Source organism: Paramormyrops kingsleyae, chromosome 14 (genome assembly GCF_048594095.1).
Source record: "Paramormyrops kingsleyae isolate MSU_618 chromosome 14, PKINGS_0.4, whole genome shotgun sequence".
NCBI classification, from domain to species: Eukaryota; Metazoa; Chordata; class Actinopteri; order Osteoglossiformes; family Mormyridae; genus Paramormyrops; species Paramormyrops kingsleyae.
The window spans coordinates 30,249,481-30,270,742 of record NC_132810.1 but is presented as its reverse complement, the minus strand read 5'-3'; the positions used below and the strand labels follow the sequence as shown (position 1 = coordinate 30,270,742).

Here is a 21,262-nt window from a genome sequence, read left to right as displayed (position 1 = left end):
CTGCACTACAAGATGCAGGTCACAAAAGTCGTGTACACAAATGTCATGAATGTGTTTTGTGGTCTAATTTCAGTGACTTATTTTTTCGTTGTTTTCAATAATCACGCATAACTGTTTTTTTCTCCAATATAACGACTTGTACATACATGCTGCTAATATATTATTGTAGCCCAGTTTCTGCTGAATACAATGTTATCAGACTTTAGACATTTATATGTTTATAAGTAACTGAAAAATACACAAATGTCAGGACATGTCAGAATCTCTTCAGGGCTCCAAAACACCTTCAGACTCCTAAGGGTTAATGAAGGCCTCAAACCATGAGTACTCCCTGTTATTAAGCGCAATATTAGCCCGCCCAAATGAGCCGGAGGTCTTGTGGCTGGAGACCTTTGAGAATGGCACAATGTGTTACTCAGCAGGTGGAAAACAGCAGGTTAATGTAGTCAAAACAAACATGACTTCAATGAAGTTGTTAAACAATTTAAAAGTTTAATTTCACTAAATTTCTGTTTATATAGTGCCTTTCACAACTTAGCTGTCCCAAGGCACTTTACATTGGTGTGTCACAATCCTAAGATGAATACACTATCAATGAATTCTTGGGTACTCACGTGGATCACATATTGATCATCCATGACCTGACACTCCTGGACCTCAATCATTGTCAGGTTTATGAGGACACTCACCCGGTGCCCGGTGCAGGCAAATATGTACATGGCCAATGCGCCTATGGCCTGGTTTCTTCTACTAATATTTGTGGGGTCTTGAGAGAGGTCATCTGTGACCAAAACAGCAAGGTGTTTGCAAGACAATAGCGAGCATCCTTTTACATTACATGAACTAAAATTTCTAAAAAAAAATCCAGAAATGACTGATTAGTGGTCATTGTCAACACATCACAGCACACAATGCACAACAAAATGTATCTTCTGCATTTAACCAATATGTGACATCATGACATAGCAGGGATCAGCTAATTCAGTAAATGCAGCCCACTTACCAAGATAATCAGGAATTCGGCTCCGTAGCTCTGTGATGAGCTCACACAGGCGTTCCTTCAAAGGCATCCTCTTTTTTTTTTGATCCTTCACATGCTGCCGGTGCCCTACAATTTTTTTGGATAAGGCAATTCTCTGCAATTTTAAGTTCCTTAGAATGCCTTGTAAGATAGCTTGCCCAAGGCGGACAGATTTTAGCCGTCTGTCAATCAAAAACTGCAAAAATTTGCAAACTGCGGGAAGATAATTTTTACAGGTTGTCACCTGAAATTTCTCTGCCAAACGTTTAAGCCAATTATTTATCTTGCTTGGGTCATTTAAATATTTAAGATGAGCAGCTGCTTGCTCGGTTGTAGAGCCCCACATAAAATTAACAAAGCCCTTCACATATCCAATTTCCTGCTTCACATTTTGTGTTTTTTTCTTTGTCTCGCCGACATGAAATAGGCTCTCCTTGTATTCTGGCAGTACTACATCTGGAAGAAAGGAACAAAATTAACCTTCTCTAGTGCAGCTATTTAAAATGTGAATAGCAATCTTCAAGTGACAGGTAAAACAAACTGTAACCCTAAAAAAAACTTACCTCACCCTAACCCTAACTGAAATACACAAGAAAGATATTCAGCATCGCCGACAATGCCGTCAACTGCAGAAGGTTAAAATTTGAATTAGAATTTAGTGATCAGTGGTCATTGTCAACACACCACAGCAAAGTGCACAACAACGAAATGTGTCCTCTGCATTTAACCCATACGTGACTTTCGTGACATAGCAGGGGGCAGCTAATACAGTGCCCGGAGAGCAGTGCTTGAGGACGGTACCTTGCTCAGGGTACCTCAGTGGTGACTTGTTGGTGGGGGATTTGAACCTGCAATCTTTCGATTACAAGTGCGCTTCCCTAACCATCAAGCCACCACTGCAAAATGACTGCATAAAATGACTTACCTGCGAGTAAAAGTGTTTTTCTTACTTCCCTATTGCCTGGTGTTTCCGGATGCTGTCCCTCACACTCTTCGATTCGGCATTCAAGCTTGTTAATGTGACGCTTCAATTGTTCCATTTCACCATCCTTATCTTTTATTGTCTCTCTATAATTTTGAACTGCTGTTCTTGCAGAGGTACATTTTGTCCGATGAATGAGGAGTTTAAGCTCTTCCCCACTCTTATTGTGCATTAGTCGGAGGTGCTTGTCTAGCCGTTTTAATTTTGTTGCAGCACAATCAGGGATTGGGCAGTCTAATGGACCAGAAAAGCGGCCCGTCTTAGAAGAAACGAGGAGCTTTCGCTCCTCGCTGCTGTTCACATTATGTATGTCACGCAAATGTACCGTAACATTGACATAAGAAACGTGACATATCGGGCATGCCTGCTTTCTGCGAGCCATGTTGTGTCCTTTGGAAAAATAAAAATGCAATTAGATAGAATTAAAATTTTGAGATCAGTGGTCATTGTTAACACACCATAGCAAAGCACACAGTGCACAACAACAAAATGTGTCCTCTGCATTTAACCCATATGTGACTTTCGTGACATAGCAAGGGGCAGCTAAGTCAGCGCCTGGGGAGCAGTGCTTGGGGACGGTACCTTGCTCAGAGTACCTCAGTGGTGACTTGGTGGGGGATTCGAACCTGGAATCTTTCGATTACAAGTGCGCTTCCCTAACCATCAAGCCACCACTGCCCATAGACAAATAGATAGATAGAGACTTATCCTAAAGTACTATAAATACACACATGCAATTTATGTGTTTAATATTATATATGTATATCTTGTACTTAATTTTTTTTTATATATAGATTCACAAGCACTACTGCTTGTGAAGCTAGCACACAAGAATTTCACTCATATGTACTGTACCAGTAACATGATGTGACAATAAAGATTTGAACTTTGAACAATGAAACCAGAAAGCACACATCACAGTTAGAAAATTGGTAAGTTAGTCGAATAAAACCAGAAAGCACACATCACAATTCCAAAGTTGCTAATTCAGTCAAATATCAGAAAACAGATGTCGCAATTCCAAAACTGTTAGGTTAGTCTAATGAAACCATACATGGCACACAATTAAACCTAAACAATTAACCCTATGTAGTGAACCAGGGGCCCCTTGCATGGGGGGGCATTTCTTCCCTCTTTGGAATAATTACCTTATAACTTCAGATATAAAAGTCACAGACACATGCCTGATACCTAAAATCAAAGTTGACCCCTTTACAATTGATTGTAGGAAGTTCAATAACGAAATGAATAACCTGTGTATAATTTATGGACATGTGAATATAACAAAAACAGCTGGAAAAATACAAAATCTGTCTTTGTGTCTTGGATTTTTGTAAATATTTCAAAAACTACATGATGGAATAGGTCCAATTTTAAAAATCTGGTTCCCAAACTTGTTTTCTACATGTGTGCCCAATTTCATATCATTTGATGCAGCCGAACAGGTTTTACGGAGGAAAGAGCAAATGGTGCAACCGGGAGCCTTTCCTATACAAAACCTAACCTAAACTAATCTGAAACCTATCCAAAATGGCAATAGTGTAACTAGCCATGTTTTTTGTGGTAGCAACTTTCTTTCTAAATGCATTACCACTTATAGGTCATAAGTAACAGTTTGTCACACATCATCACCACACATTTGTAGGAAAATCTATATTTTATTCACACGACTTGTGCCAAACCTATCCAAAACCTATCCAAACTGGCCACAGTGTAACTAGCAGTGTTTTTTGGGGTAGCGTCTTTCTTTCGAAATGCATTACCACTTATGGGTCATAAGTAACATTTTGTCACACAACATCACCACACATTTGTAGGAAAATCTATATTTTATTCACACGACTTGTGCCAAACCTATCCAAAACCTATCCAAAATGGCCGCAGTGTAACTAGCAGTGTTTTGGGATAGCGTCTTTCTTTCTAAATGCATTACCACTTATGGGTCATAAGAAACATTTTGTTTCTAACCATAACCCTGCATAACTGTGCCCAAACAAAGCGCGACAAGTGCCCCGCATAACTGTGCCCAAACAAAGCCTGACAAGTGCCCCGCATAACTGTGCCCAAACAAAGCCCGACAAGTGCCCCGCATAACTTTGCCCAAACAAAGCCGACAAGTACCGTACATAATGTTGCCCAAACAAAGCCGACAAGTACTGTACATAACTTTGCTCAAACAAGGCCGACAAGTGCCCCGCATAACTTTGCCCAAACAAAGCCCCGCGTAATTTTGCCCAAGTGAAAGCCAAAAGCGCTGCATTACTTTGCACACTTCAAAGCTTGACAAAGGCGATGCGGAACTTTTCCCAATGTACCACAATACAAGTGTTACCAAAGCAAATGTTAATTGTAATTTGCTGACTCACGGAATTATAAAAATCTATAGAATAAAAGAGTAAAATGTAAACTGTAAATAAATGTACTTATGTCGAGCGTTGCATCCTCTCCGCGCAAAAAAGCGTCCTCCTCCATCGAATCAATGGATAAAAGTGACACTTTCTTCCCCCGAACCACTCTTCAAAATCATCTTCTGTGCTTTCTCAACAGTGAAAGTCATTCGAGCCATTTTTCTTCAGTCAAAAAAGTTGTTGTCCGAAAATAACTGGGTAAACTCACGGAGACTACGTGCGCAATGCGTACTCGAGACACTCCCACAAATACTGCACCTGCAGAGAATAAGTTGCGCATTCATGTCCCCAGCGCGAAAAACAATGCCCAATCAGCACATTTTGCAAACCTTAGACACACCTCTATTGGATGAAGCAAATGACACTGTAATTTGATGTTCATGTAAAAAGTTTAGTATGGTGAAACATAACCATGGGCAAAGGTTCAGTGCGTAAAAAATAATGTGCTAGCAGGGAAGCAGAGCATATATCTGAAAAAATACTTGACAATGAAGGATTACAGTGATTGATTTATGTACATAAGAGATCAAGCTTTCAAACGAGGATAACTTTGTCATTTTATCCATTGGTTTTCTTCTAAAACTCTGAAGATAAAAAACATTGCACGAATGTACAGAATGCCGACTGACATTTTTCCGCGATGAGTGAGCAAGCTATTTGAGAGCATTACAGTCATATTTATGGAAAAATGCGTGTTTTATCTTAATACTGTGACGGTTTATGAATTATTGGCCGTGAAAGAAATAGTTTGAAGTGCTTAGTTTTCATTTTATTAACACTTATATTTTACTTCCTGACACTCAACCAGTTTAAAGATGGCTACCATGGTCATTTTATTTTTACTTGTTACAAAAAATCCATGGCACAAAAATTGCGCAACTTTCTACAGATATTATCTGAAAAGTTTTTTGTAGTGTAACAAGCCGTTTTTGGTTGATTTGATACATTTGTTTCTTTTATTGAACGTCATTTTTTTTTGTTATTGAAAATTTGGACGTATATGCGTCCGAACCACTAGGCGGCGACAGTGAAAGAGTTAAGAACTGCACCATCATGCACACTATACATAAACCACAGTTGGAAAACAAGTCAAAAGACTAAAGTTAGAGACTAAGTGTACAGTCTTACATTTAGAAAAGATAAAACTAATTTTTTTCTAAAAAAAATTATATATACACTCACCTAAAGGATTATTAGGAACACCATACTAATACGGTGTTTGACCCCCTTTCACCTTCAGAACTGCCTTAATTCTACGTGGCATTGATTCAACAACATCCAGGGCACGAAGCTCCCGTTCCACCACATCCCAAAGATGCTCTATTGGGTTGAGATCTGGTGACTGTGGGGGCCATTTTAGTACAGTGAACTCATTGTCATGTTCAAGAAACCAATTTGAAATGATTTGAGCTTTGTGACATGGTGCATTATCCTGCTGGAAGTAGCCATCAGAGGATGGGTACATGGTGGTCATAAAGGGATGGACATGGTCAGAAACAATGCTCAGGTAGGCCGTGGCATTTAAACGATGCCCAATTGGCACTAAGGGGCCTAAAGTGTGGCAAGAAAACATCCCCCACACCATTACACCACCACCACCAGCCTGCACAGTGGTAACAAGGCATGATGGATTCTCATTCTGTTTACGCCAAATTCTGACTCTACCATTTGAATGTCTCAACAGAAATCGAGACTCATCAGACCAGGCAACATTTTTCCAGTCTTCAACTGTCCAATTTTGATGAGCTTGTGCAAATTGTAGCCTCTTTTTCCTATTTGTAGTGGAGATGAGTGGTACCCGGTGGGGTCTACTGCTGTTGTAGCCCATCCGCCTCAAGGTTGTGCGTGTTGTGGCTTCACAAATGCTTTGCTGCATACCTCGGTTGTAACGAGTGGTTATTTCAGCCAAAGTTGCTCTTCTATCAGCTTGAATCAGTCGGCCCATTCTCCTCTGACCTCTAGCATCAACAAGGCATTTTCCCCCACAGGACTGCCGCATACTGGATGTTTTTCCCTTTGTGTGGCAGAATAGCTATTTTGGGCGCTGTGCCTTTAAATTTGCGGGGCGATTATTGGTTTCCAAGGTAGCACCCTATAAAAGTGGCAGTGGTTGGCTGGGAATCTAACGCTGGCAAGGTGTTCTTTTGGTTACCTGACTTCGCTGTTTAAAGGTATGCAGCGGGCTGTTTCGCGTTTGTCCTTGTAAGTCACCCTCGCGGCTGTTTAAATGTATGGTTTATTTTATAGATCTGAATACGATGGATTCCTTGGAAGCTACTGCTTGGTAGGTGGCGGTGGGTATGTTGCTTCATTCTGTTTCGGCTAACTTAATTCAAACTGTTATGCCTGGGTGCACGTTGCTGGGGGTAAACGGTGGTGCTGGCGACTAACGGGCTTATTTTGCAAATTCGCTGGTAAGTTTGATCGGGCAGTGATTTATTTGTATTAAATAACTTGTTGTGCCTGACGTGATCTTTTGCAGGCAATGCGGAGGGAGTTTATCCAGCCAGTTGGGAAGATCATGACGTGCCATTAAGTGCTGCTGTTTTGCCTGCTCTATTACAGCTGTGGTCTGGATTGCCTGCCCTCCAGTTGCTGCTGCTGCTTTGCCTCTTTAGTTATATTGTAAATGTGGATTATAATTCTGTTTTAACTGGTTCTTCCAGGTTTACCTGTTTAGAGCTACGGTTTTTTTTTTAGTTTTGTGTGTTTTTTTTAAAGACTGTTCTGGGTTGATACGCCACTTGGGAGGAAGGGAGCTTTGGTGTGGTGTGTGTGTGTGTGGCAGCAGGGCCCTGGTGTGTGTGCATGGGGGTGTAGTGCTTTTGTTTTAGGATGCCTGACTGCTTTACCTCCTGTCCCGTGTGCACCAGCCCAGAGGTTGTACTCTGTATTGTGGACAGTGTTTTATTGTGTTAATAAAAGATTGTAAGTGGAGTCACGTCTTCTGCTGCCGTGTATAACGGACCTGAGTGCTTTCCTTTGTGGAGTGTTAGGAACTATTTCCCTGGGTGTAATTCCCAGGGTGGCGTAGTCGGTGTCTCCGGGGGTGGCTCCCCCAAACTCACAGCTTAGCACCACGACAACTTGGCGTAGTCGGCAGGATTTTACTTTGGTTAGCAGAGACGTGTGCTCCATTTTATGTGTACATTTTTTTTTATATTTTTGTTATTGTAAGAGGCAAAGCAGTAGTTGGTTTGGTGGCTATTTTTAAGTAATATATGGACCTTTGAGTGACCCATTGTCTGGTACTCCCGGCTGCCCAGTTGTGCAGCCTTGTCTCTGTGGTTCCCATTATGGAGGAGGAATTGCAGGACTTGAGGAACTTAGTTTTGCAGTTGCGGACTGATAATGAACGGCTTCGCCAGCAGCAAGCTGCCTGTATATTTGAACCTGGGGCTACGCCCTCTGCCTCGGCACCTCATGCAGCTCTGTCCACCCCTATAGTATCGCCGGGAGAGCGAGTGGTGTTTGTACCTCGGGAGCGGAAGTGCCCCATGTTCAGAGGATGCTCTGGTATAGGGTTGAGTGAGTGGCTTGAGGAGGTACACGCATGTATGCGGGCTCGGCATTTAGCTGTGTCAGATCAGGCTTTCTTTTTATTTGACCATCTAGAGGGGGAAGCTCGTGAGGAGATAAGGTATTGCTCTGGTGCAGAACGGGGGGACCCAGCTTGTATAACTGATGTTCTGCAGGAGTTGTATGGGTGCTCGGAGCCATATGTAGCTTTGCAGGAGGCTTTCTTTTCCCGAAGGCAACAAGAAGGGGAGACACTGCAGGAGTTTTCCCTTTCGTTGATGGGCCTTATGGAGAGGGTGAAGCAGCGTGCACCCAGTGGCACTTTAAATGCTGATGTTTTGCTGAGGGACCAGTTTGTCGAGCATGTCCTGGATGGTGCCCTCCGTCGTGAGCTAAAGCAGATGGTGCGTAGGCAACCCACTGCCACCTTACTTGATGTGAGGGGTGAGGCGATTAGGTGGGAGCGAGAAGGTTTGCCGAGTAGTCGTGGCCGAAGTCAGTCTGTTCCATCAGCTTGCGGTATCCAGTATGGAGTACAGGGTAATCCTTGGGGTGTGGGTGATTCCGTCCGGGGTTCTGAGATGCGTGAGCTGAGGGAACTATTAAAGGGCCAGCAAGAGCAATTGCGCCTGCTGACCCAGAGTGTTGAGCTCTTACAGAGCTCTCATCAGCGTAGTCGTTCACCTCGCAGCAGTTCCATCATTTGTAGACGCTGCCAGCGGCCTGGGCATATTGCTAGGGAGTGCGATGGGGTTTATGCTCCTCGGTTCCAGTCTTCATCTGTACCCCCATGCTCTGGGGTAGAGACTCACCCAACGCCAGCGTCGGGAAACTAGTGCCCCCCGGATTGCAGAGCCACGGTTCGGGTGGGGCCTTCACTGGCTCCGGGTTGGTTTCTAGCAGTTTAGGCGCTGCCTCCAAGTTGATGTCTCCATGTCCACATTTGGATGTGGTGTTGGGTGGGGTTATAGTACCTTGCTTAATAGACACTGGGTCTATGGTGTCTACCATTACAGAAAGCTGTTTTATTCAGCACTTTGGGCAGTGGGGTCAAGAACGCCTTCAGGCTTGTCACTGGCTACAACTTCGGGCGGCCAACGGGTTAGCCATTCCTTATATTGGCTATCTAGAGTTGGAGGTTGAGCTTTGCGGTAAATTAATGCCGCAGTGTGGGGTGTTAGTGGTCAGGGATCCCCCAGGTGAGTCATCCCCGCAGGTCCCTGGAGTTTTGGGGATGAATGTGATCCGGCGGTGTTATCAAGAGCTTTTTGGACAGCATGGTTCGGGCCTATTTCAGTCGCCTGCAGTATCAACAGCCCCAGAACTTGTCATGCAGGCACTGCAACAATGCCATCGTTCTAGGGTGCAGTTCTCCAGTGGCGCTTCAGGTAAAGTCAGGGTTCGGGGCCGTAAGGTATGTCGTGTCCCAGGTGGTACAATGAAGTTGGTAGCAGCTACCTGTTCGGGGCAGTATGCGAGTGCTACGGTGTTGTTTGAACCTACCTTCTCTGGCCTACCTGGTGGATTGCTGGCTTTTCCTGCATTAGTCCGAGTGGTAGGAGGCACTGCTAATGTATCAGTAATTAATGTGGGTTCTACTGATGTGGTGTTGTATCCCCGTACCATTGTGGGTACTTTGAATATTGTTCATGTGGTCAGTTTACCTGCTGGTGTTACTGAAGTGCCTTATATTGCGGATGTAGTATCTCTATCAGTTGCCCCCGCCATGTTGGACCAGGTGGAGGCCTTGGATCTCTCTTCATTGTCCATTGAACAGCAGGTCCAGGTGAGGTCCCTCCTTAGACGGTATATTTCGGTCTTTTCAGCTCAGGATGGGGAGGTGGGCTGTACCAACTTGCTGGCCCATGATATTCCCCTCTTGGATGATGTACCTGTTAAGCAACGCTATAGGCGTATACCTCCCTCTGAGTACGAGGTGGTAAAAGAACATATTAATCAATTGTTGGAGACACAGGTGATCAGGGAGAGCTGTAGTCCCTATGCTTCCCCCATTGTTCTTGTTAAAAAGAAGGACGGTGGTCTGCGCATGTGCGTAGACTACCGCCAGCTAAATAGCAAGACGAGGAAGGATGCATTTCCTCTGCCACGGATTGAGGAATCCCTGGATGCACTGACTGGTGCTTGTTGGTTCTCGACTCTGGACTTAGTGAGTGGTTATAACCAGGTCCCAGTCGCTGAAGAGGATAGACCCAAGACGGCATTCTGTACCCCCTTTGGGTTATTTGAGTGGAACCGGATGCCCTTTGGGCTTTGTAATGCCCCTGGCACCTTCCAGCGACTGATGCAAAGGATATTTGGGGACCAGCAATGTCAGTCACTGTTATTGTATTTGGATGATATTGTAGTCTTCTCATCCACGGTGGAGCAACATCTGCAGAGGTTGGAGGTGGTGTTGGGACGGCTTCAACAAGAGGGTTTGAAGGTGAAGCTCTCCAAATGTTCATTCTTCCAACAGAAGGTGCAGTACCTGGGACATGTCATCTCGGACAAGGGCGTTTCTACTGATCCTAGTAAGATCGAGGTGGTAACTAACTGGCAGCGTCCTACTACTGTCACGGAGCTGAGGTCCTTTTTGGGCTTCGCTAGTTACTATCGTCGGTTTGTGGAGGGGTTTGCTAAGTTGGCAGCCCCTTTGCACCGGTTGGTGGCAGAGCTGGGAGGCAAGAAGCTTAAGGGGGCTATGCAGGGTGTGATTGGCAACTGGACCGAGGAGTGCCATGGGAGTTTCGAGGAGCTGAAGCTCAAGCTTACTACAGCACCAGTGCTCGCCTACGCTGATTTTTCTTTACCATTTATCCTGGAGGTGGATGCGAGCCATGCTGGCTTAGGGGCAGTGCTATCCCAAGAGCAAGGAGGCCAGGTGAGGCCAATTGCCTATGCTAGCCAAGGTTTGAGACCATCAGAGCGTAATATGTCCAATTACAGCTCTATGAAATTAGAATTTCTGGCACTTAAGTGGGTGATGACAGAGAAATTCAGGGAGTATCTGGTAGGCCATAAGTGTACTGTTTACACTGATAACAACCGACTCAGTCACTTGTCATATGCTAAGGGGTGCTACTGAGCAACGGTGGGCAGCGCAACTTGCATCCTTTGATTTTGACATCAAGTATCGGTCAGGGAGAAGCAATAAGAATGCGGATGCGTTGTCTCGCCAATATCCACTAGGCCGACTAGAAGTGGACGCAATGGCTCCTGGCAGTTCACTCCCTGATTTCTTGCAGCAAGCCTTGCCATGCGGGAGGGTGGAGGTAACTCAAGCTGCTGTTGCAGTTTTTCCTTGCTCTACCCCTGATGTGTGTGTTCTCCAGCAGGCTGACCCAGTTATTCAGGAAATTTTGCCATTTTGGACTTGTAACAAACATCCTGATGGTGAGGACCGGAAACGACTCTCAAGGCCAGCATTGGCTTTGCTCCGACAATGGGATCGCCTGGTCGAAAAGAACGGGCTCCTGTACCGTCAGGTTTTCCGCCCTGATGGTGCTGAAGCTACATTTCAGTTGGTGTTGCCCGATACCTTAAAGAACAAGGTGTTGACTCAGGTACATGAAGACCATGGCCACCAGGGCGTGGAAAGAACATTGGAGTTGTTGCGCCAGCGGTGCTATTGGCCAGGTATGTCCTCCGATGTAGCCCAGTGGTGTCAGCAGTGTGAGAGGTGCCAAATGGCTAAGGATGCACATCCAGCAGCTTGTACTTTTATGGGGCATTTGTTGGCTTCTCGGCCCAATGAGGTTTTAGCAGTGGACTATATCGTATTGGAACCTGCCCAGAATGGACTTGAAAATGTTTTGGTCATGACTGATGTCTTTAGCAAGTACACTCTGGCTGTCCCCACTCGTGACCAACGCGCCTCCACTGTGGCCCAAGTTTTAGTGGCTGAATGGTTTTCAAAGTTTGGTGTTCCTGCTCGGATACATTCAGATCAAGGCCGTAACTTTGAGAGCTCCCTCATCCAGCAGCTCTGTGGTCTCTATGGGATCGAGAAATCTCGCACCACTCCATACCATCCGGCGGGCAATGGCCAGTGTGAACGCTTTAATAGGACTCTCCACAACTTGTTGCGTACTCTGCCTGTGTCCCGGAAGAGAGATTGGGATTCCTGTCTGCCGCAGGTGCTTTATTGTTATAACACTACTCCCCATCAGGCGACTGGGGAATCTCCTTTTTTTCTCATGTTTGGTCAGGAGCCTAGACTGCCAGTGGATTTCCTCCTAGGTAGAGTGGCGGAACCTGTGAGTGGATATGTCCATGAGTGGATTGAAGAACATCAGACTCGACTACAGTTGGCATTTGAAGGGGCAAGGGGACGGTTGAAGATGGCAGCTGAGCGTCGGAAGAAGAACCATGACCAGCATGTTCGAGACCGCCCGCTAAGTGAAGGCCAGTTAGTACTCCTCCGTGATTACAGTACCAGAGGGCGTCATAAAATTCAAGATTGGTGGAGTTCTGTGATGTATCGAGTTCTGAAAGCACCTAAAGCTGGTGGAGCAGTTTATGCCATCGTACCTGTGGATGATCAGACCCAGGTCAGGCACGTCCATCGAACCTTGTTGAAGGCCATAGTAAATGTCTCCGGTGTCTGCCCTAGTAATCCTTTGCCTATGGAGTCAACTTTTGCATCAGGTGAATCCTCGGGTGATGAGGACCTGGTGGTGTTGAGGCAGGGACGCCCTGGGGAGGTGTCTAGTTCTTCATTGGCTAGGCCAGTGGCGATGACATGTGCTACTCAGGAGTCTCCTTTGCGGCCTGCTGAAGTTTCGGGCCCCTCAGTGGTTCCTCCATCAGTAGTGAGTCAGCCACTTATTTCCAGAGTGGTCCCAGTAATGAGTCAGCCTGATTCCCAGGAAGTGCGAAGGACGACCCGGGTAACTGCAGGCCAACACTGTAACGCTTACCACCTTCCGAGGCCTGCAGGGGTGATGGCAGAAAGGACTGTAAGCTCTCTGGGTTCTGTGTCTAATGCAGTTTCTGCTCTGTTTAGACCTTGGAGTTAGATTTTGTATTATCGTCGGGTCGACGATATAAAAAAAGGGGGTAGATTGTGGCAGAATAGCTATTTTGGGCGCTGTGCCTTTAAATTTGCGGGGCGATTATTGGTTTCCAAGGTAGCACCCTATAAAAGTGGCAGTGGTTGGCTGGGAATCTAACGCTGGCAAGGTGTTCTTTTGGTTACCTGACTTCGCTGTTTAAAGGTATGCAGCGGGCTGTTTCGCGTTTGTCCTTGTAAGTCACCCTCACGGCTGTTTAAATGTATGGTTAATTTTATAGATCTGAATACGATGGATTCCTTGGAAGCTACTGCTTGGTAGGTGGCGGTGGGTATGTTGCTTCATTCTGTTTCGGCTAACTTAATTCAAACTGTTATGCCTGGGTGCACGTTGCTGGGGTAAACGGTGGTGCTGGCGACTAACGGGCTTATTTTGCAAATTCACTGGTAAGTTTGATCGGGCAGTGATTTATTTGTATTAAATAACTTGTTGTGCCTGACGTGATCTTTTGCAGGCAATGCGGAGGGAGTTTATCCAGCCAGTTGGGAAGATCATGACGTGCCATTAAGTGCTGCTGTTTTGCCTGCTCTATTACAGCTGTGGTCTGGATTGCCTGCCCTCCAGTTGCTGCTGCTGCTTTGCCTCTTTGGTTATATTGTAAATGTGGATTATAATTCTGTTTTAACTGGTTCTTCCAGGTTTACCTGTTTAGAGCTAGGGGTTTTTTTTAGTTTTGTGTGTTTTTTTTAAAGACTGTTCTGGGTTGATACGCCACTAGGGAGGAAGGGAGCTTTGGTGTGGTGTGTGTGTGTGTGGGGGTGTAGTGCTTTTGTTTTAGGATGCCTGACTGCTTTACCTCCTGTCCCGTGTGCACCAGCCCAGAGGTTGTACTCTGTATTGTGGACAGTGTTTTATTGTGTTAATAAAAGATTGTAAGTGGAGTCACGTCTTCTGCTGCCGTGTATAACGGACCTGAGTGCTTTCCTTTGTGGAGTGTTAGGAACTATTTCCCTGGGTGTAATTCCCAGGGTGGCGTAGTCGGTGTCTCCGGGGGTGGCTCCCCCAAACTCACAGCTTAGCACCACGACATTTGCACACCATTCTTTGTAAACCCTAGAAATGGTTGTGCATGAAAATCCCAGTAACTGAGCAGATTGTGAAATACTAAGGTAAGGTAGCCTGGGCTAAATGTAAGTTGATGAAAATAAGGTCTATTTAGCTCAGACTACCTTAAATCTGGCAAGTTATCCGGCTAAGCAAGTAATCCTGCTTTGTGAAACAGACCGCAGGAGATTGTCTTGACCAGGACTACACCCCTAAATGCATTGAAGCAACTGCCATGTGATTGGTTGATTAGATAATTGCATTAATGAGAAATTGAACAGGTGTTCCTAATAATCCTTTAGGTGAGTGTATATCCAAATGCTGAATGATCTGGTGAGGTTTGTCTCCAGTGGCTACCTATACTTATGCACCACTAGTGACGGTACAGCACATCAGAACACTAAGTGAGGACCCAAAGTGACTTGTGGCCAGATTTTCTGGAGAGCAAACTTAAAACTCGTGTCTTATGCTTGTGTCCCCAGCCTGAAATATGAAAACACTTCATTTGTTTTTCGTCACAGTTAAGTTCAAATACATGCTTGATTTATGCAGTCTTCAGAAAGCACCTGGATCACCTTAAATGAAGCATTAAAATGTAAATAATATAGAGATACAGAAATCTTGTCAACTTCTGGAAGGAACATTAATGAAGTAACAACTAAGCTTGGATATCACACTCTGGATGATACCTCAGAGATCACTCCCTGGGAACACCTCAGAGATCTTTCTCTGAACAATACCTTGAACAGCACTTGGGCTGCTCTTATGAGAGCTAAAAGCAGAGATTAATATTACTCTGCTTATCTGCTATTGCGCTAAGACTCAATGGTTGTTTCAAATGGAAAGCAGAAAATCATGTCATCAGCATTTTCTTAAAACACCTTAGAGGCAGGTGACCTCAAGACACACAAAATATTACACATCCCCTTGTAGACTTGAAAAGTGCAAGACTGGGTCAACATACAAATGTGGCAACACAAAGAACAAATCCTATGTTCAGAAGCCAAAAGCATGCAGGCCTTCTCTGCATTGGTACATTTATAAAAGAATTTGAGCTTTTTTTTTTAGTCTGAAGTGTGCATCAAAGTGAAAATAAAGAAATCAAATGAGCTAGAGGCTACATTTTCCTTCAGTCTGAGAGCTGGAGGTGCCATGAAATGAAACAAGCATGGGCACTGACACCCTCAGTACATTTTTTACATAAAGAACCCTGTGGGATGTTATTTACAGATGAGGCTGTCATGCTCTGTTAATGGGTCATTTAAAAGCTATTATTACACTAATAAGAACATAAGAACATAAGAACTATACAAACGAGAGGAGGCCATTCGGCCCATCGAGCTCGCTTGGGGAGAACTTAACTAATAGCTCAGAGTTGTTAAAATCTTATCTAGCTCTGATTTAAAGGAACCCAAGGATTCAGCTTGCACTACGTTATCAGGAAGACTATTCCATACTCTGACTACACGCTGTGTAAAGAAGTGCTTCCTTAAATCCAGTTTGAAATGTTCTCCCGCTAATTTCCACCTATGGCCACGAGTTCTTGTATTTGAACTAATGCTGAAGTAACTATTCGGTTGAACAGCATCCAAACCTGTTAGAATCTTATAGACCTGGATCATGTCCCCCCTCAGTCTCCTTTGCTTGAGGCTGAACAGATTTAGCTCAAATAACCTTTCCTCGTATGACATTCCTCTAAGACCAGGAATCATTCTTGTGGCCCTACGCTGCACCTTTTCTAAGGCCGCTATGTCCTTTTTAAGATATGGTGACCAAACCTGTACACAATATTCTAGGTGAGGTCTCACCAAGGAATTGTATAATCTTAGCATTACCTCCCTTGACTTAAACTCCACACACCTGGAGATGTACCCCAACATCCTATTGGCCTTTTTTATTGCTTCCCCACACTGGCGAGAATGAGACATGGAAGCATCAACATACACACCAAGGTCTTTCTCATAATCAGCTACCTTTATTTCAGTAGGTCCCATAAAATACCTGTACTTTATATTTCTGCTCCCTACATGGAGTACCTTACATTTGTCTATGTTAAATTTCATCTGCCAGGTGTCAGCCCAGTCACTAATTAAATTAAGATCCCGCTGTAGCTGCTGAGCCGCTAGTTCAGTATCTGCTACACCACCCACCTTGGTGTCATCTGCAAATTTCACCAGTTTACTGTATATATTGGTGTCTATATCATTTATGTAAATTAGGAACAAAAGTGGTCCTAAAATTGAACCCTGCGGTACCCCACTATGAACGCAGGCCCACTGTGACATCGAGCCTCTTATAACTACTCGCTGCTTCCTATCCGTTAACCAGTTATCAATCCAAGTCGCTACAGTTCCTAAAATACCTGTCGCTTTGAGTTTAAGTGAGAGCCTCTTGTGTAATAATACACCGAGAAGGCTCTCTTCTTATTACTACCATTTCTGCGAGCAACAGTCACAAAAGAAGTGTCCGAACAGTTTCTTTGGAGATGGACGAGGGTTTCCATGGAAGCGACAGGACGTGTTGGGGCCACAGGGATGCAGCAGCAGCAGAGCTACCCATCCAAGCGCGTCTAGAGACTTCCACAAGTACAGTGTGAAAGTAGGAGGCCTGGGGGTGGGGGGCAGTCATTTGGCCACATGCCGGCGCAGGCTGGGGTTCTGCTCTGCTGGTTGCAGCTCCGCGCCGAGGAGAATGTGAGGCTGCAGCCCGGAACCTTGCGGCGCTGCATCTGGTGCAGATGTACCGTCTTGAAGCGAGTGCCCTTGCAGCTGTATGGTTTGTGGCACAGCATGCACGGGACAGCGCTCGGGTCGACCCCCTGGCCCGGCAGCTCTGGGAACCCCTCCCTGGCACCACCCCTCACCCAGTCTGCCCTGTTTGAGCCACCCTTCCCTTCGCTGGCCCCCTCCACCTCTTGCTGGTAGTCCGAGCTTCATCCTGCTCCAGCTGGAGAATGCTCCTCAGTGCCAGCCCAGGGCTCACCTCATCCCGGCTGGGAGATGCTTGGCTGCTGCCCCCACTGTGGTTGCTGTTGTTGTAAAGGTGGGAATGTGGATGGTGGCATCCCTGGGTGCTAGTCATTCCATTCAGGACCCTGACCCCTTCCTCCTCCTCCTCTTTGTCGTCGAACACATCAGCCACGCTGATGACCTCCTTCTCAATTTTCACTGGCATGCTGGATTTGCGGGGCTTCTTCTTGGGTGTGGGGTCAACAAAATGTTCCTGAATGCCAGTACCAGGCAGCTTGTGGCTGACAAGCCCTGCCTCGGCCACTAGAGGATTGTGGGAGCCAGAGGCCGAGGCCTGCTGCTCCATGAGAGACATGTTGTTAGAGGCCGGAGGGAGTATGGAGCTGGTGGGCAGGGAGACCGGTGAACTGACAAGATCCCCAGGGGACAACAGCGCACAATAGAATGGGGGTATCGGTTGTACTGGCTGGACTGATTTCAAGGATGGGAAGATCAGAGAACTTTGCAGGGGAGACTGCAGCATGGGCTCGAGCGGTGGGGTAGTGAAGCCAAGAGGTGGCCGTCCCGGGCTGGTCAGAGTCAAACTGCTTTTGGTGCTGGAGATGACAGATGTGCCAGAGCCAACGCTGGAGCGGATGAGGTCCTTGTCACGGTTGTTCCTCAGCATGGGCATGTGTAGTCGGGGGTTAGGGTTGGCGCTGTGCCGGTTGAGGCTGCGCAGGGAGCTGAACACCATGTTGCAGCCCTCGATAGTGCAGCGGTGCTTGATCTTCAGGTGCACAGCATTGTAGTGGATCCTCTGGGTGCCCTTGTCATAGAAGGTCTTGCTGCATGCGTTGCAGCACACTCGGCCCTTGCGTGAGATAGAACCCATGCGCCGCATGCGATGCATCTTGGAGAAGAACGAGGTAACGATGCTCTTGGCTTGCTCACTCTTAACAAATGCATGTTGCTCACTCAGTCCAGCCAGCTGCTGCATTGGTGCTTGCTGCTGTTGAGGCTGCTGGGAGGTGGGGGTCGGGGAGATGGTTGTTACGCTAGCAGGCTCAGGCTTAGGCTCGATCGCCACGGTGACACCGGTGCCCCCCAGGCCTGGGCTTTGCCCATAGCGGAACGGGGAGAGAGACACCTCCGACTCACTGCTCTCGTTGGGGTCACTCAGGTTTGGCAGACTGGACTCCCGTGGCCTATGACCTGGCTGCTCCAGCATGAGCCCATTTGGGGGCAGACCAAGCATGGGGGCAGACACTGGGTTGATGTACTGGAAAGGAAGCAGGAAGGCCAGGCTGTTGGGGATGTTCTCAAAGTGGTGTATAGTGGAGAGACTGCTGTTCTCGAGGTGCGTCAGCAGGCTGGGGCTACGAGAGCGGTTGTTGCTCTCGATGAAAGTCCTGATGTCAGAGTCAGTCTTTGATGAGGGCACTGCGATGGCCTGGCCTTCTTTCTCCTAGATGGACAGATCTCCTCCTCCCGGGACATGATAGTCCAGTGGTCCAGAACCTTGCCTGCAGCATCCTGAAGGCCATATCAAGGGGAACAAAGGACACCACAAGAAGTCATTGATTCTGCATAATTGGCACAGCTGATTAAAGGTAAATAGCTGCCTGCCTGCAATGTCCAGGCCTCCTGGAGCAAAGACCTCATAGATCTTAACAGAGCGACACCGCACACACCCTCCTTCTCCTAGCTTCCCTTTCAGTCTTCTTCTCCTGTGTCACCATGCAGGAAGTCATTACATTCATGGATAGAGAACAGGAACGTTTTCAATCTTGTCAACCGTAAAAACAACCTAGGGCTTTGGGGCACTGCTATTAGTCAGTCCCTGTGATACACCTCAAAGTCTATTGTTTCTCAGCTGATCCATAGAAATGCCTCACAGAAATACAAATACAATGACTCCCACAACAGAGGAGGAAGACTGACCTCTAACCGGTGTGTTATGGTTTTGCAACGGTCCTGTTACACTTCTGTGATAGTTACCTACCTGCATTATGCTACCCTAGCTGAATCTCACCCCCGTATTGGTCCACACTCAAGCCCCAGCCACCTGTGGAAGCATTTCTCAGGTTGCAGAAGCTTTAAGTAATGCCTGGTAATTGCAATACTTACATTCGGCCAGGAGATGGCAGCAAGAAAATAGAACAATAATTTCCCCACGGTTATTATAATTCACAAGGTAAATTTATTGTGTATGTCTGTGTATGTGTGTGTTTTACTGCACTTTGGGGACAATTTTATCAAATGTGATCTATGCAAACCCACACACACAGTGCCCAGTTACAGCATGCACACGCACACGCACACGCGCACGCGCGCACACGCGCACACACACACACACACACACACAGCGCCTACTTAGAGCACACACACTCACACACTGTGTGCTGATACAGCCCACACACACAGTGCCCTGTTACAGCACACACACACACACAGCGCCCAGTTAGAGCACACACACACACACACACACACACACACAGCGCCCAGTTAGAGCACACACACACACACAGAGCCCCCGGTCAGAGCTCACACACACAGACACAGTGCCCTGTTACTGCACACACACATTTTATGTTGCCGTCTGGTGGCCAAAATTGAGTACTACCATTTAAAAACATTAAAAATGCTCATTTCTGGTAATTGCAATACTTACATTCGGCCAGGAGATGGCAGCAAGAAAATAGAAAAATAATTTTCCCATGGTTATTATGATAATTCACAAGGTACATTTAGTGTGTGTGTGTGTGTGTGTGTGTGTTTTACTGCACTTTGGGGACAATTTTATCAAATGTGATCCATGCAAACCCACACACACACACACAGTGCCCAGTTACAGCGCACACACACATGGATAAACACAAACACAAAAAGTGCCCAGTCACAGTGCACACACACAGTGCCCAGTTACAACACAAACACACACACACACACAGCCCCCGGCTAGAGCTCACACACACACACACACACACACACGATGCCCAGTTTCAGCGCAAACATACACAGTTCCAAGTTACAGCGCGCGCACACACACACACACACAGCCCCCAGTTAGAGCTTACGCACACACAGAGTCCCTGGTTACAGCGCACACATACATAGAGCACACACACAGTGCCCAGTTACAGTGCGCACACATACACACACACACCACCCACTTACAGCACACACACATACACACACACACCACCCACTTACAGCACACACACATACACACACAGCGCCCAGTTACAGCGCGCGCACACACAGCGCCCACTTAGAGCAAACGCACAGAGACACCCCGATTAGAGCTCTCACACACACACACACACACACAGACAAAGTGACCAGTTAAAGCGTGTGCACACACACACAGTCCCCTGTTACAGCGCACAGACAGTGGCCAGTTACAGCGCGCCCACACACACACAGTCCTCACATGGAGTAAGTACACACACACACACACACACAGTCCACTGTTACAGCACACACAGACAATGCCCAGTTACAGGGAACACACACACACACACACACACATACACACGCAGTGCCCTGTTACAGCGCACCCACACACACACACAGTGCCCTGTTACAGCGCACACACACACACACACACAGAACGCCCCTGGTCAGAGCTCACGCGCGCGCGCGCACACACACACACACACACACACAGTGCCCTGTTACAGCACGTGCACACATACACACACAGTACCCAGTTACAGCGCACACACACACACACACAGAACGCCCCCGGTCAGAGCTCACGCGCACACACACACACACACAGTGCCCTGTTACAGCACGTGCACACACACACACACACACAGTGCCCTGTTACAGCACGTGCACACATACACACACAGTACCCAGTTACAGCGCACACACACACACACACAGAATGCCCCCGGTCAGAGCTCACGCGCGCACACACACACACACACACAGTGCCCTGTTACAGCACACACACACATACAGGACTCAGTTACAGCACACACACACACACACAGTGCCCAGTTTCAGCGCAAACATACACAGTTCGCAGTTACGACTCACACACACACACAGTGCCCTGTTACAGCACATGCACACACACACACACATACACAGTGCCCACTTAGAGCACACACACAGTGCCCAGTTAGACCACACACACACACACAAACAGAGCCCCCGGTCAGAGCTCACACACATTCACACAGTTCCCTGTTACAGCACACACAAACACACACAGCCCCCGACTAGAGCTCACACACACAGACACAGTGCCC

The 21,262-nt window shown here is 46.6% G+C and overlaps 1 protein-coding gene and 2 long non-coding RNA genes across 3 annotated transcripts; 2 read left to right on the top strand and 1 right to left on the bottom strand.

The window, feature by feature from the left end:
- Positions 1-6,497: 6,497 nt before the first annotated feature.
- Positions 6,498-7,079, top strand: LOC140578413 (uncharacterized). Its single transcript, XR_011982597.1, has 3 exons — positions 6,498-6,582; positions 6,659-6,695; positions 6,894-7,079. It is a non-coding gene; the product is annotated as an uncharacterized lncRNA (long non-coding RNA).
- Positions 7,080-12,969: 5,890 nt separating this feature from the next.
- On the top strand, positions 12,970-13,757 carry LOC140578392 (uncharacterized). The gene is made up of 3 exons (XR_011982534.1): positions 12,970-13,146; positions 13,223-13,259; positions 13,457-13,757. It is a non-coding gene; the product is annotated as an uncharacterized lncRNA (long non-coding RNA).
- A 2,858-nt stretch (positions 13,758-16,615) lies between these two features.
- LOC140578337 (zinc finger protein basonuclin-2-like) lies at positions 16,616-19,005 on the bottom strand. Its single transcript, XM_072698888.1, is given in 4 exon segments — positions 16,616-16,814; positions 16,910-18,473; positions 18,476-18,530; positions 19,000-19,005. Coding segments are annotated over 4 exon segments (1,824 nt in total).
- Positions 19,006-21,262: the final 2,257 nt, after the last annotated feature.